The sequence below is a fragment of the Rattus norvegicus genome, chromosome 9 (genome assembly GCF_021556685.1).
Source record: "Rattus norvegicus strain SHRSP/BbbUtx chromosome 9, alternate assembly SHRSP_T2T, whole genome shotgun sequence".
Classification (NCBI taxonomy): domain Eukaryota; kingdom Metazoa; phylum Chordata; class Mammalia; order Rodentia; family Muridae; genus Rattus; species Rattus norvegicus.
This window is the reverse complement of record NC_141542.1, coordinates 23,570,007-23,587,137: the sequence shown is the minus strand read 5'-3', so window position 1 is coordinate 23,587,137 and position 17,131 is coordinate 23,570,007. Positions and strand designations below refer to the sequence as shown.

General features: G+C 41.9%; 2 protein-coding genes across 2 annotated transcripts in view; both read right to left on the bottom strand.

Annotated features, from left to right (window-relative positions):
* LOC148003534 (disks large homolog 5-like) overlaps positions 1–17,131 on the bottom strand; it is a 446,357-nt gene that overhangs the window by 296,313 nt on the left and 132,913 nt on the right. The gene's annotated exons all lie outside the window — the stretch shown is intronic.
* LOC148003540 (disks large homolog 5-like) lies at positions 8,211–16,531 on the bottom strand. The gene is made up of 5 exons (XM_087568797.1): positions 16,330–16,531; positions 15,446–15,605; positions 13,987–14,118; positions 13,135–13,318; positions 8,211–9,002 (listed from the first exon to the last, which is right to left on the bottom strand). Exons 1-5 carry the CDS (start codon positions 16,457–16,459, stop codon positions 8,997–8,999), a joined length of 612 nt encoding a protein of 203 aa, XP_087424923.1. The 5' UTR covers positions 16,460–16,531; the 3' UTR covers positions 8,211–8,996.

Here is a 17,131-nt window from a genome sequence, read left to right as displayed (position 1 = left end):
CTGGGAGTCCCCTTCCCTAGACTTGGGATAAGACTTCCAGTAAGCCAAGACCATATTCCTCTTTCATTTCTCAAGGAGCCAGGGGTAGACCCACATATATGATTTCTTTCCCTGCAGTGTTTTTTTTTTCCAAGCGCTGCCCTGTTTGACGACTTGGCAAAGGAAAGCACCATCAGAGGAATGCCAACATATGAATTCTGTATAACTCTGCTCTGACAGCATGTACCTATCAAGTACTGGAAGCCTTGCTGGAAATATTAATCAACCTCTAGGATCAAAAGGAAACAACCCGAGGGCCACATGGCTGTAAATCAAGTCTGAAATCATAGCCCAGTATGGAAGTTCAGCCTTGGATCTTACATCAAACAGCGATAGCATCCAAAAGAAAAATGAAACTGAAATGGCAAGGTGACTGGTAATGACCTCATGGCAAGGATATCTAAGTCATGTGGAAAGATCCCAGTGCAAAGACACATGTCCACGAAGCTTTCACCAAGAATCCCTATTCTGTGTTCTACAACATTATATACACACACACAAAGAATACTCATTTATGGTCAGCTATGGGGATTGATTCTCTGGTAATCTGACTTTGAGATTGACATAGATGTATAAAGGTGTTTGACAAGTGCTCTTGGGGACCATGGCTGTGACAAAGAGGAGAGAAGAGGATGGGGCGGAGAGCACTCTGGCTCTAATGCAGTCACAAGGGTATGCAGGCAGCCCTGTGTGGGGCTCAGGAGCTGGCCTGACCCTGAAGTCTTAGCCTGCACTGGAACAAGCAGGAGGCCCGGCCTTAAAGTCTCCATTGGCTAAGGACGAGGTTCCTGGTCAGAACCCAGTTACCACATTGTAACCACATAGCCATCCCTTCTCCATTATCATTCTTCCTGAATTTCCAAGTCCTATCATGAGGATATTTGGGGCTCCACTCTGATCTTTTACTCATAGCAAACATAAAAATCAGGTGGATGGGCAGGGAGTGGAATGGCCTAAGATTAGGCTAAACCTCAATTTTAATGGGTCCATAAGTTCAGGAGGGAGTCCATTGGCATTGTCATGTGTGGCTTCTGTGTTCTTATCCCGGGTGAGCTGACTCTGTGATACGATGCCACCTCACCTCACAGATATCAGGGTGAAAATCATGTATGACTTTTCTGGGAAGAACTCTGCCTTTTCCTACCATCTGGAGTTATACAACATCTCTATGCACAGCTCAGAAGAGAGGGGTGGAGATTGTGGAGGCCTTAGAAGTTAAGGATCTTTTCTGATTAAGGCACATATTTTTTCCTATGTAATTTTTCCCTTGCTCTTTCCCTAATGATGGCTGACTTCATTCCTGGCCTGAAGTAAACTGGATTCTAAGGTTTTGGATTAGAGAAGCCCCCATTTTTGAGATGACAGGGCCAGCAAGGGATTCCACTGCATACAGGTTCCTATTCCTAAGGAAGTTGTTGCTACAGAATCACAGAATGTGGGCAGCAGCACAGGATATCTCCCAGCTTTCTCTCCTGCACGTGCTGCAACTGTAACAAGGCTGTTTGTTTGTTTGTTTGTTTGCTTTTTATTGGAAATACCTAAAAGCTGGTCAGAGTTAATACATGCCTTTAATACCAGCACCCACAAGGTATTTTTGTTTTTGCTTTTGTTTTTGTTTTATTTCATTTCATAATTTCTGTAATTGTTGTTAGGATTCTTATTGTTTGTTTGGTAATTCCCTCTAGCCATTCAATTTGTATATAGAATGTAAAGCCATGCTCTGCATGGTCCTCTTATTCATGTTAAGGATTTTATTCTTACCACCAATGCCACAGATGAACACAATATTTACTTTCAAATCAGGGAAACAGGCATAAAGAAGAGAGCTATGTTGTTTGGTCTCAGGTAAGCAGGCAATCAGGAGTATAGGATGGCTTCCCAATGTTTTGGATTAGGTAAGCTTTTGTTATTGAGATGAGAGGCCTCTGCTGAAACCTTCAGTTGAGTAACAGAGAGTCTGGAAAGACTGAAAGAGTGGTTGCACCTTGAAAGTGAAGGCTGGCCCTTCAGTGCCTCTGCAGCCTGAGGCAGAGTTCTGTTGGGAACACAAGAGCACTTGGCCAGAGATCATAGGGGACTGCATTTTGGTTGAGCCCTGAGACCTGGATGAGCAGAGGCTTCCACAGTTTTGAAAAGGGAAGCAGAGTCACATAGATGCGAGGGAACAATGGATCTGTGATCTGCATGTTATCCACTTCATTTATCTTTGCAGTGTACATCATATATGTAAACGACAAGGGCATCCTACTTTATCACATCTAGTCTCTCTAGATATAAAGCATGTGCAAGTGTAAACACAGTAGATTTAGTTCAGCAATACATTGTGTCCCATTTTGTTAAAGACCTTTATTTTATTGCTATTTATATATTTTTTCTTTTTCACTTTACGTTCTGCTCACTGACTCCTGATACTTAATTACTCTCTCCCACAATCCTTCCCCAATTCTCCTGGCACAGTCTTTCTGAGTGTATGAGGGCCAACTGTTTGAGTACCTCCCGTCTTTTACCAAAGCCTTTCCTGGGGCATTGTTGAGGATGCTGGTTTTGGATGCCTTGGACTTGGCTTTCTTCATGCTCCATTTTCCTGGCTTTGAGAAGTTTGTGAACAACTGTCTGTGAACTTGGTACTTCATCCAGATGGTACACAAGAGGTAGTGGTTTTGTTAATATTTTTGAGAGTATATTTCAATCAAACCTCTCCTACTAATATCCTAACAATGACAAAGGTAATGGGAGGCTACACATCTACTTCATTAGTTTTCAGTTCTTCTCAGACAAGCAGTGTAGAAGCCCACAAAGCTGGCAAAGTTAAGTGAGGTCACGCAGGGGTCCTAAGAGCACAGTCCTACTTTCTTAGAATAACTCATAGGGACTTACCATATCCATACACCCGTAGCTCCATATGCACTGGACCCCTGTGAAGTGCTCAACATTCATTGCTTTTGTCACTCAGTTTGCCACAAATGGTAGAAATCTGAAAATTTCAGCAAATTTGAAGGTGTGAATAACTCCCAGTGACTGGAGTAAGCTCAAACAGTCTGTGACAACGAAGAAATGATTAAGTATCCAAGAGAGAAGACCCTCACCAGGATCGTAGTCCTATTCCAGTAAGAAAATTTAATAATAAGGCTTCAGGTGAAAAAATAAATTAGGAGGTCTAGGCCAAATATTTTGTCCTCTGCCCTCAGGGTTGCAGCCATTCTGTCAGACTTTCCTGGCCCTCTCACAGTATCAGAGTTCTCACCTGGAAGCAGGAATATCTGGAATGCACATAATACATATCCACAGACGACTCTTTGGGTACAAACTGACAGGCAACTTCAAGGCTTAAAGTTATTCTCTCTCTCTCTCTCTCTCTCTCTCTCTCTCTCTCTCTCTCTCTCTCTCTGTCTCTCTGTCTCTCTCTCTGTCTCTCTCTCTCTTTCTCTCTCTCTCAGCTTGAGGCTGCACACATTCTGCATTCTTTTGTTCACTCTGCCTTTTTTATTGCAGTTTTCTTTTCTCAAACTCCCACAATCATGCACCTTTCTGTTCATTATCTTTCACGCACACACACACTCTTCATACACAGCTCACACATATCTCACACACACCACATGCACTCTCCTGTCACTCACACACACAGTCTTCATAAACACCTCATACATATCTCACACACACCACATGCACTCTCCTGTCACGCACACACACACTCTTCATACACACCTCATACATATCTCACACACACCACATGCACTCTCCTGTCACTCACACACACAATCTTCATACACACCTCACATTCTCTCCTCACTCATTCTCACATAATCTCCTCATGCTCTCTCCCTGGGTCTCACATTTGTTCTCAGACTCGCTCTCTCATTAGCTCCCTCATTCACTCTTCACATTCTCTCTCCACTCACTCTTCACATGCTCTTCTCATGCTCTCTCATTCGCTCTCACATTTGTTCTAACATTTGCTCTGTCATTTACTCTCTCATTCACTCGCTCATGTTCTCTCTCATTTACTCTTCACATGTTCTGTAGCCTTTCTCTTGCCCCAGTCCTTTATTAATAATCCAAAAACAGGTAGAAAAAAGACATTGTGTAATCATTGCCAAATCAAATGCAAAGAATGACTACATCTCACCAAGAACTAAGAATTACAACTGTTCCCCAAAGTTTCAGGCTTGCCCTATACCCAGGCCTGTGGCCAATATAATAATAATAATTGTAAACTTATCATTATTTAAACTTTAACTCTTTACTTTTATACTTCAGAGACCAAATAATAATTGTAAACTTATCATTATTTAAACTTTAATTCTTTACTTTTATACTTCAGAGTCCAAAGCTCCGAGATCAGCTAATTGAATTTTCCTGTGACACTCTAATGATAAATGACATAGGCAAAACTGCCAGGCAGTGGCCAGAAAGAATCAAGGTAACCCTTAGCACACTAATTCCACTAGCGTTCTGCTCCTTGCACACAATGACTCTCATAAGGGTTCCAGTAGTTAGACTTAGTTTACTTGTATATTATTTTATATATTCTATACTTCCTTAACCAGTCTATAATATTATGTAAAACTTACTTCCTAACATCAATAACTTTTTCCTTTCTTGGGGTCCCAATGTTGGCTCTAATTCATTTTCTCTTATTTTCTTCAAGCTGTCTTTGCAAGTCAAACCCTAATCTAGAACAACAATTCTGCAGTTATAACATTTTTTCCAAGATGAGAATACACAGTATCCACCTGGGCCACTAGGGCTGTGCTGTGCTGTGCCCCTATGCATCAATTTCCAATTGTCTAAGAATCATAACATCAAGGAACATCTAGTTTCACAGAATTCACCAGAGCAGAAGGAGAAAGAAGTAGGAAAGTCAATATAATACAATAATTGTGCACACCAAGGCCAACTGATAGGCAGTCACACACAAATGAAATCTATACAGCCGTTGTCTAGGGCTAAGGTTTGGAGAAACGGAAACAACCAGTTTTTACAAAAAGCTACTGCGGGCTACTGAGATGTCTCCATTGTGTGTTGTCCCCAGCATTAGCCAGAACTCAGACAACAAAGGGAGGTCAAAAGGATACAGATTGGAAAGGAAGAAGCCAAAATATCACTGTTGCAGAGGATAGGGTAGTATACATGGGACACCCCAAAAGTTACAACAGAGAACTCCTAAGCCTGATAAACAACTTCAGCAAAGTGGTTGCGTATAAAATTAATTCAAACAAATCAGTAGCCTTCCTCTACACAAAAGATAAACAAGCTGAGAAAGAAATTAGGGAAATGACACCTTTCATAACAGTCCCAAATCATATAAAAATACCTCAGTGTGACTTTTATCTAACAAGTGAAAGATCTGTGTGACAAGAACTTCATGATATGAAGAAAGAAATTGAAGAAGATCTCAGAAAATGGAAAGATCTCCCATTCTCATGGGTTGGCAGTATGAAGACAGTAAAAATGGCCATTTTCCCAAAGTGACCTACAGTTGCAATGCAATCTCCATCAAAATCAATTCCAATTCTTCATAGGGTTAGACAGAACAATTTGCAAATTCATTTGGAATAACAAGTAACGCAGGATAGCTAAAACTATCCTCAACAATAAAAGGACTTCCCTGGGAATCACCATCCCTGAACTCAAGCAGTTTACAGAGCATTAGTGATAAAACTGTATGGTATTGGTATAGAGACAGGAAGATAGACCAGTGGAATAGAACTGCAGACCCAGAAATGAACCAGCACACCTATGGTCCCTTGATTTTTGACAAAGGAGACAAAAGCATCCAGTGGAAAAAGGATAGCATTTTTAGCAAAGGGTGCTGGTTCAAATGGAGGTCAGCATATGGAGTAGTACAAATCATCCCCATCTTATTGCCCTGTGTAAAGCTTAAGTCCAGGTGGATCAAGGACCTCTACATCAAACCAGATCACTCAAACTAATAGAAGCAAAAGCGGGGAAGAATCTTGAACACATGGACACTGGGAAAAATTTCCTGAACAAAACACGAATGGCTTATGCTCTAAGATCAAGAATAGACAAATGGGACCTCATAAAGCTACAAAGCTTCTGTAAGACAAAGGACACTGTGGTTAGGACAAAACAGCAACCAACAGACTGGGAAAAGACCTTTACTAATCCTACAACTGATAGAGGGCTAATATCCAAAATATCAAAGAACTCATGAAGTTGGACTGCAGGGAGACTAAGAACCCTATTAAAAATTGCAGTTCAGAGCTAAACAAAGAATTCATAGCTGAGGAATATGGAGTGGCTGAGAAGCACCAAAAGATATGTTCAACATCTTTAGTTATGTGGGAAATGCAAATCAAAACAACCCTGAGATTCCACCTCACACCACTCTGAACAGCTAAGATAAAACACTCAGGTAACAGAAGATGCTTTTGCAGATGTGAAAAAGAGGTACACTCCTCCATTGTTGGTGAGATTGCAGACTGGTACAACCATTCTGGATATCAGTCTGGAGGTTCCTCAGAAAATTAGACATTGCACTAGCTGAGGACCCAGCTATACTTCTCTTGCACATATACCCAAAAGATGCTCCAACATACAACAGGGCACATGCTCCACCATGTTCATAGCAGCCTTATTTATAATAGTCAGAAAATGAAAAGATCCCAGATGCCCTTCAACAGAGGAATGGAAACAGAAAGTGTGGTACATCTACACAATGGACTACTACAGATATATCAAAAACAATGACTTCATGAAATTCATAGACAAAGAGAACGAACTAAAACATATCATCCTGAGTGAGTTAACCCAATGACAGAAATACACACATGGTATGCACTCATTGATAAGTGGATATTAGCCCAAATGCTCAAATTCTCCAAGATTCACAGACCAAATGAAATTCAGGAAGTATGACCAAAATGCTGATTCTTCACTCCTTCCTTTAAAGGAGAAGAAGAATCCCTATTGAAGGGATAGGGATGCAAAGTTTAAAACAGAGCCTAGAGGAATGTCCATTCAGAGTCTACCCCACATGTGGCCTATACATATACAGCCTTCAAACTAGATAAGGTGGATGAAGCTAAGAAGTGCAGGCTGATAGGAACTGGATATAGATGTCTCCTGAGAGGCACAGCCAGATCATGTCAAATACAGTGGCAAATGCTAGCAGCAAACCATTGAACTGAGAACCGGACCTCAGTTGCAGGAATTACAGAAAGATTGAAAGAGCTGAAGGGACTTGCAACCCCATAAGGACAACCATGCCTGCCAAGCAGAGATCCCAGAGACTAAACCACTACCCAATCACTATACAGGGACTGTGCCATGGCCTCATCTGCATGTGTATCAGAGGATGGTCTTCTTGGGCACAAATGGAATGAACAGCCCTTGGTCCTGCCTAGGTGGGAAAGTGGATGGCTGGTGAAGGGAATACTTTTATAGCAGAGGTGGAGGGCGATGGTATTCAGACTTATTTCTGGGAAACAAGGAAGGAATAACATTTGAATTCGAAATGAAAAATATCCAACTAAAAATCAACAACAACAAAATGGTATTTTGAGCTTTGAATCAAAATAAGCCACAGTCAGGAAACAGAGAATTGTATGCCTATGGTTTTCTTCAAATATGCTCAGGGCCCAGGTAGGTTCTGGGTCCAGGCTGGACCAAGCAGGTTCCTGCCACTGACTGCTCTTCTATTCCTGTTTCCAGAGGCATCATGCAGATTAATATTGGGCCAGAGATGTGGGCAGAGCTGGTCAGAAGTGGCTTTCTTTCCTGTGGTCTCAGGATTATCTGCATTCCTGGGTGTTCAGCATTTTCTGCCCCGGGATTTGGGTGCAGGATTCCCGATGGCTTTAAACTCCCTTATACCATGTTTATATGTCCTGGGAGGTGTTACAGAAAAATTAATGTTTATCCTATTAATTTGGTCAAAACTGTCATCGACAGAGTATAATTTAGAGGTAACTATATATTTGACAGCAAGCATACACAGTGGGTAATGTATGCATGATGAAGTTGAAATTCAGAGTTGGAAACACAGTGCACAGTGACTGTATAAATGCCTGTGAATCTCAGTCTGACTGGGAAGTGATTTGATGCCCAGGCCCCATGAGAATTCACAGATCCATCCCTCCCTGATAGCTGTGGGACTTCAGATGTTGACACTAATGATCAATAAAGAAGGTTCTTAAGAGTGAAGAGTTTGAGATTACTCCTTTATTGACCAGAATACATCCAATTTACTTGATAGTAACCAGATGCAGGTAGTCAATATATACAGTCTATATCCTTATCAAAATAGAAAAGCAAATGAACAAAACAACAACAACAGATAAATAATAAATCTTCAAATGAATAGAAGGAAAACCAAATAACCAAAACAATTAAAAATTAACCAAACTTCAAATAGAAGAATTGCGCTAAGCATTCTTTTGCTGCTCCTTTTGCAGAATAGACTTATAGCCTGTGGCTTGCCTTGGAGACATAGTAGACAAGCAGTTAGTGATGGTAACAATCTTTTTGAGAGGAGTGGAAGTAGGTCTGTTTTGTTGGAGTGGGGGTATTAAGGAAAAAGCCTACCAATACTGAGTATAAATGATATTACAGACTTTGTCACAAAGTCTTTCCAATATTGTGAACTGAACTGCACGAAACTCTTCTGGATGATCCATCAGGACAAGTACAAATTTACACGTGCACAGTTTTTCTGGATGACCAGCAGCTCTTGATTGATGTGCATCAGCACTTCTATGAGTCCCTCAAAAAGTGCACACTTGTTGGAGAGGCTGAGGTGAAAGTACGGCCTATTCAATCCAAAGAAGTTAAACTAAAGGAGGAAAATGCAGTCCACAATTGCTATGGACACTACAGATGAGACGCAATAGTGGTGTATTTGCTGTGCACACTTAGTTCTCCTCATGTAGCTCTTCTCTCCAAGGGAGATCTTGTCATGGTCCGTGTCATGTTCGAGTTTCTGCTGGAGAATTTCAGACCTAGCAGAGCAAGGGAATAAAGATTTAGTGAGTGGTTGTCAATTTAGCTCTCCTTCTTACATCAGCTCTATTCAGTTGGACAATCCAGCATGACCTGTCAGCTGAGGTCAGTCCCTGCATCCCCAAGTGACATAGAGTACCTATGCTTGGATTTATATCTCAGCTTTTAACACTGCTAGAATTTGAACTGAGGACTATGCACTGTGCTGGGATTAAGAGAAAAATGAGCATTTTTCCCCACTGGTCCAGGTATATGACATTGAATAATAATATTGTAGCTGGGTCTGAATCTGAGTTCAAGAGAGGTATGAGCAACCTAGAATACCATGTGGATTCCTTCTGGAGAACATGCCCAGAATTGAGGTGAAATTTCTGATTATGTTAGCACTGAAGGAACCCGTCTAGTTTCCATTTGTAACCACTGTATCTGCAAATACACAGAGAAGCCATCTCACATCAAATCCATGGGAATTGCATAGATCCTGTAATCACTGAGAATGTGCTCCATGCAAATCTTCCCAGCGTACACACGGACATTAAAGGTGCTTGTGATGTATAAACAGAATAGCACCCCTGTAAGTCTATGGGTAGTGTAAGGCAATTTGTGAGAGGACAGAAGAGAAAATGTCCTCAGATCTTTCCGGAGAGATCACAGGAAGAAAGGAGTAGAACATAGCAAGAAATCCAGACGATCATATATATTGTTTCATGGGTAAAATTCACATGAACTGTACCAGAACAATACTCTGAGTAGCTCTTTAACTGCCTGAGGCTGAAATCCAGGTGGGGTGGTCGTCCACCCAAAAAGGGTATTTATATAGGGAAGGATATTCAAATGGCCTCTTCCAGCCTGTGTTCCTACCTGAACATTAATGCTTAATGTAAAGATTCCCCAGGATTCGCTGGAGGCATAAAAAAAAATGTTGAGTGGGATATGTACATAGTGGCCAGAGCCTATAGACAGCTCAGTCAGTGATGTGCTGTCCTCTCATAAACCGTCATAGACTCAGGGTTCTTTCTCCATTAACAATCTGGCTTAGCAAGTCCCAAAGGCTGTGTAGAGCTGTCTTGTTGCTCAGCAAAGGATCATATGTTGGTGGTGGACTAGACTCTTGTTCTTGTTCACTCTTTCAGACTTTCCCCAAAGTGTGCAACTTCTTCTAATCGGAGCTGTCTTTACCATAGCCTGAGTGACTTCATGCCCAAAGCTAGAATCACAGGAAATCTCCATAACCTGGATCCAAATCAACAAATTTTCTCCCCGTAATGTGATTGTTCCAGAGATAATTTGAATAAGTAAGTAAAAGCTTGCATGGATTATCTCACACTGAATCAGATTCTATGGAAGGGCTCCATCGTATGGTACACTTTTACTCCTTGGCTGATGGACGTCTGGATAGATTCTCCTTCAAGGTTACTCTGGGATCACTACAACATTGATGCTCCCTAGTTGCAATGGCAATACCTACTCCTTGTTGTGGAATCACTGGGTTAACTAAAACTTCTGTTCCACTTTCTGAACATGGCTTCTCATAGGGCTACCTGTTCTTACACTGTCAGACCCATTTGAAGCTCATCGTTTCTCCTAACCCATTGAGGCTGAAACTAACTGAGAGAAAATGATGTTGATCGACAGCACTTGCAGAATGCTACACAGATAACATAGAGGAGCGCTTTGGATTAACTGTGCACCTAAAGGGGTTCCTGAAACTGCCCTGTTCTTGAACCACAGCATAGCTATGGGACTTTTTCTGGATGACGATACAATTCCAAGCAACTCAAATTCTCAATGAATAAAATCCAAGCCAAACTCCCAGGGGAAGTTGTAGTGTGCCAAGGTAGCTCGAAAGAAATGGTAGCAGGCAATGTGGAAAGCAACCTTGGAGAAGACACAGTGAGTGACATAACCTTCCAGTGGGCTTTCACAATTCACAAAGAACAGAGAAGCAGAATAAACTCATGGATTTTTCTAGAGAAGCCTTGCCCTTACCTCCCAGTACTCCATTCCTTTGATGTGCTCCAAAGGATTTCAATGCAGATCAGTAGTTTTGCCCCTAATCACTTGAAAATCTAACTTTACAGGTGTTTTTGTGTCCTCTTTTTGGGGGTTGCATTTCTAAAGGATTTTATTGTCCTGCTTCTACACCATAACAAAAAGGGACCTGCAAGCTCTAGGCCTGTACCATTTGTTACCCCTGTAAAACACGACTCACTTGAACATATTTCCACTCCTCCCCCAGACTTCACAAGATAATTCTGTTCTGAAATTTTTGGAAATAGAATAAATTAGTAATTTAAGTGTCCTTTTGCTGTACAGAGCTAGATGGAGATGCCAAATGACTGGGCAGCTCTATTTCATGTTTCATGGATGTAAAGTGAATGCTTAGAGTACTTTTCTCATGAAACTTGGAAATAGAGGGAAACACACGTTCACTACTGCAAACACACACACACACACACACACACATACACACACACACACACACAAACACACACACAAACACAGACACACAGATACACACTCGCATGCACAAATGAAAACTTTGCTCTTATGCAGCACATTTCCTGTTGAGTGAGGAATTAGTGGGAACAATGCTGTGTACAAGTCTCTTAGACTCAAGCAGGCTGTGCTGCCCTGGCCTGTACTCATTTCCACTTCAGGAAACCTTTCTATGCAGATACTTGCTGGTCTGACAAGTAAGTTACATTTTCTGCACAGATAGCCTAAACAACACAACATCAAATCCCCAAGAGAGAGATTTCTAGGAAAAGACTCCATCAAGCTCTATGCTGACTCATCATAGGCCCCTCACTAAAACTACCCTGTTTCCTTCATAGAAGACTTTGGAAGCATCAGAGAAGACAGTAACTCATGGTCAGTTACCAGGAACATTTCATCACATTAGAGTTCCTGTGATATTAAAACAACCTCAATGTCAGTCAGAAAAAGGCTAAATAAATAACATACAGCGAATTTTCTGAAATGCAGCACTGTGTACAATATTGAGAGGGAATCTATCCTGAAAGAATGCAGTGCCCATGATATAGTCAGCAAAGCAATGTCAGCAGAGGGTTGCACTCTAGGATTCCATGCAAGATCATGGTGAAGCCAATAAGACAATCCAGAATCTTCCCCGGGGGATAACTCTGTTCAGGTAAAGTGAAGAAATCTAATCCTTATTTTTAAAATAGCTGAATGGTTTAAGAATGTGTTGAGACAAATAAGAGAGGGGGCTCCACTTGGAACTGGACGAATGGTGCAAAGACTGCTGGCCAGCACAAAACAGGAAGCTTCATGTTTGTTGAGAGACCTAGGCTTAAAGGACTAAGTTAGATAATGACTGGACAAAACTGCATGTCATGAACTGGCCTCCCCGCATGCTCCCTAAGATGCAGGTCAGCACAGCAATGCACCTTTCTTGTTGAGAATTGGGGGTACATACGGATAACTGTGTTCTTGAAGTCTCAAGTCTCTCATGCAAACCCTCAGCCTTTGAGAAACCTTTTCCACATCCTTGCTCTTCTAACCAGCTTCAGGTTGTAAGGCCCAGTTATGAACTCTCCAGGAGCACTCAAATAAGACAGGACTGACATGGTGATACACAGGCTCTGTAGTTACCCAAGATCTATGAAGCATGAAGTCACCATCTTCATATACAAGGACATGAGGGGAGGAAGAACAAAAGCCACCACAAATGACAATGAGAACCATTTCTTTGCCATTTCCAGCAGGCTCTCCTCCTTGAAAACTACTTACTTCTTGAGTCTCACACGATCCCTGTAAAAGAAATGAGCTCCAGGCTTTTGCTTCATCCCTCAAAGCCCTGTTCTAGTCTAAAGAGGGGCTCCCACATAGCACCCTCCATACACAATGGCATGTAGTGCTGTGCTGTGAAATCAACTTATCTCCCTTAATGAAGTGCAGATTCTCGAAGAGCAGGAGCATTTGATTTCCAAACATGCAGTTTCTTTAAAAGGGGCTATCTCCACAGAAAGCCTTGTAAACCATCACATGAATGAACACTTGGGTGAGACCTAGGACAGTCATGGATCAGTCAATAGACAGTTACATTGGTTTGTCTATAGTTATGGTAAGACCTGAGGACAACCTGACCCTGAGCCCTAACCCTACCTGCTGTTGCTTGGCTCTGGGGTCACAGATGTTCATTCCGGCCTCTTCACAGAACCTCTTTGTCTCCACAGAGGATGCTGGCAGTTCAGTCTGCTCCACCAGCAGTTCTGTCTTCTCATTCAGCAAAATCTGTATATTGTTCTTCAATTGAGTTTGTTCACGCAGGAGCTGGGAGTGCCTGATGCTGAACCACAAACAAAAAATGGTAAATCCCAGCCAGCTTCTATTTGCCTGTCACTCCTGCAAGTCCAATCATCCCTTCAAGGGTCCTCATCCTCAGAAATCCCCAGAATAGAGCCACACTATACAAGTTAGCACCAATTAGAGGAGGTCAAATCCAGAATCCACATTCCACATGAATCAAAGTACTTCTGAAAATCCTGACACTAAGATGGTGTATATAAATTAAGGAAGAAGACATGGTCCATAAGGGAGCTCGTATGTCCATGGTATGGTGAAACCATCTTCACGTTGTGGGGAAAGCCCCTCTGAGGGGTAGCTGACGACCCAATAGCTGTACAATCTTTCCATGTGTTTCTCATGGATCACAGATCTTTAAATCTCCTATCAGAGTCCTAGAGATTCAGAATTGATTGATATTCCCATCATGGTGCAAACCTTTTCTATCTAGAGGATCCTTAACGGGGGAAATAACAATTGGAGGGTCTTCTACACCCTTCACATGTACGACAACTGAGTCCAAGAGCTACAAATCCAAGACTCCTGCCAGGAGGCAGGCTTCTTGTTAAGAGTCAGACACTACAGAACCAGAGCCCTGACTTTTGTTAAAGTCATACAGGACAGAAGCATTCCCTGCCTAGTGCTGGGTTCTCATCTCTGTCAGCGACTCACCGGTAGGAACTGTTCACTTGTATGAGCTCCTTGTACCTCTCCATGGCATCACTTATTGAGTTGGTCATCATTTGCATAGTCATCATTCTCATCTCATGTTCAGATTGAAGGACTGGCAATTCGACGTGCAGCCTGGGTTAGGTAATGGGCAAAGGAACATATAATGTTTTGAACTCACGATTTCAGAATTAGGTGAAATGTAAATAAAAATATATAATAAAAAATTTCAAATTCAAGGAATGGTGGAAGGGAAGAAAATGGCAAAGTCAAAAACCAGACCAAAACCCAACAGTGAGACTCAATCCACAGAAAATATTTCTATGTAAATAAGCAAACATTTGTTTTGAAATAAGGACTCCTTGGAATCCTGAGAGATATGGTTCTGCAAAGACTCACTATATAGGAGGGGGCAGAGCCTGAGAGCTGCCTGTTTGGGAATAACAACTGTCAAGACCACAGTGACCATTTCTAGGTCACAATAAACAATCCCTGTATAGTTAAAAAAATAAAAAACTAAAGATCAAAGCAGGTGAAACAAATTAGGTAAAATCAGACTGTTCTCTCTATTACTTAAACTCAGTATGTACCACATACTTGCTCCTTCAAAGTATTTGTACTGGTTAAGTTTATTATCCTGGGCACAGGAAAACAGAGCCAAGGTACCCGTTGGAGGGACCTGACCTTCAAGAGCTGGCCAGGTGAGCATGATGGAATTGACTAGTTCAGGAAGAAAATTCCTCCAGTCTGTGCCACAGCTTTGGGCCCAAGAGAAAGCTGTGATGACATTTCTCTTGTTTTGAAAGAAGGTATACTCAATCCTTGGTTTCTATCGTTACATGAATTCCCAGAGGGCATAACTAAGTTTGACAGGGAAGAGGATTTATAGCACCTCCTCCCCTCGGGAGAGTCCTGGGTGCCACCAAGGTATACAGAAGGAACAAAGTGCTCTTTTGATCAGGGTGGGCCTCCACGTACTCATCACTATCATGACCTGCAAAGTCTTGATCAAACAAATCCTCAGACCCCATCAAAGGTCCCAGACCTCCTGATCCTGAGTAAAACACCACATATACTTCAACATACATACACAGCAACCCATATCCAAACACATTTAGAATGCCAACTACATGCATGGAGGTGCCATAGAATCAGAGTATAATGAATAAATTCAGAGGAAAGAGTGATGACGTGCAGGCATTTCATTCACACACACAGTTGCAGCAAGTATGACCAGGTCCTTCCAGCTGCTGACAGAACCAACGCTAATCCAAGAGGCTCAGGGTCAAGTACAAAAGAGGTTGACCCTAAACACACAGCACCTAGCTTATCTCACAAGCAACTGCCTGCCAAATCTTAAAATCCAGGATGAGAAGTGAAACTCTCACATGCTATGAGGAAATCTCAGGTTAGCAGAGAGAGAGCACAAGACAGTGAACAGGTTACTGGGCATAATGACTACCTGTGGTCCCACTCATCATAGATATAAAGATCCAGGATTTGATAAAGTTCATCCCTCTCGAATTGACACTTCTGGATTTCAAATTTGAGTTCCTCCAGTTCCTTTAGACACTCCTCTTGCTTACTGATGACATTTTGGGATGATGCCTTCCTACCAAAACCTGTAGACAGATAAACCCAACTGAATTTGCATATTTGAACCAATGGGCAGAATAGATCATTCTGAATCCAAAAGGGAGGTTGAGGAAGGGGAAATGGTAGAGACTGGGTGAATCCCTGAAAGAGCAGAAAAGCTTTCTTAAAGGTTGATTCTTAAGCTATGTCCCTGTTCCCAACCTCTAATGCCATACACGTGCCACACTCACTATTACACAACCCCCGGCACTGAAAGTTATAATAGGACTGAGACATAAACATCTGCGAGATTGTTATATCATATCAGAGGTGGTGCAGATAATCCTGGAGTTCATAATGACTTCATAATGCTTAGCACCATCAAGCTCTAACCAAGTGTGGTCCAGCCCAAAGTGTCTGAGAACTCAATTCATGACTAGGGGTGCATCCTTCCTTGTTCTCGCCATTAGACACTTATGTAACCTACAGTAATCTAGAGGATGAAGTGCTTCAACTCCCAACCATGGATCGTCACATTGTTAATCCCACAGTGCCTCCTCCTGCCAATCATTGACACAGTTAAAAAGCTTCAAGAAAAGACACTGAAGTCTTACAACTTTATGGCTTTCTCTCAAATTAAAGATCAGGAACTCCTGACTCTTGGTTTGCCTTTGAAAAATCCCAAGGCTCCTGCTTGTAAGGCCTAGTCTTAGAAGGCACATCTCAAACCTACCTCCTTGAGGATGTTCCCCAACTCTGCCTACGACTCACCAAGCCTTCTCCAGAATGATTTCCTCCTTCCTGTTTCACTAGAGAGGGGGTCAGCTTCCCTCTGACCTGGTGCGGTCTCTCCTTGATCAACACTTTCCTTCCGAAATAGCCTGAGCAGCTGGCGAAACATGCCTGCTTGTGAACCCAAAGGGAACTGAAGTAATATCCCAAAGGCAATTGGTGTCACCACAACACTGGTGACATCACAGAAGATTCTAGGGATCTCTTAGATACAATAGAGTGTCCAGTGAACGGCTTACTGGTGATGTCACTGGAAAGTTCTATGGCCTACCTACTAACCAGCTCTCCACAAAGTGATGAATTTCTGTGGGGACCCTTTCCTCCAGTCTCTCATGTGTCACTGGGAATACCATTTGGCAACCTCTATTTCAAAGCTAGATATGTCTTCCTGCTTCATTAGAAGTCAACAATGCTTTTGCTGGGGAGGGTTGCTTACAACCCTGAATTGGAGAACAGATTTTTCTTAGCACCCAAATCTCTAGGGGCCAAGGAGGAGGGACATTTTTCTGAAAAGTAAATCTAGTACTCGAGACAATGCATGTGACATACGTCTCCCTTTCTGAGCTTTTCCCTTTTTCTGGAGGCCAATATATTACTTCTATACCTCTGAGTGTATAAAACCTGGAAATATTTGCTTACTGTGCAGTCCTTGAAAGCCGACATTGTTTCCATTTACATATCCATTTACTTCACAAAATCAATGGTCTATAATCCTATTTTTTTGCAATAAAAACTCCTTTTACTTGGAAACATAGTGATCAACTACAGGGCATATATAAAA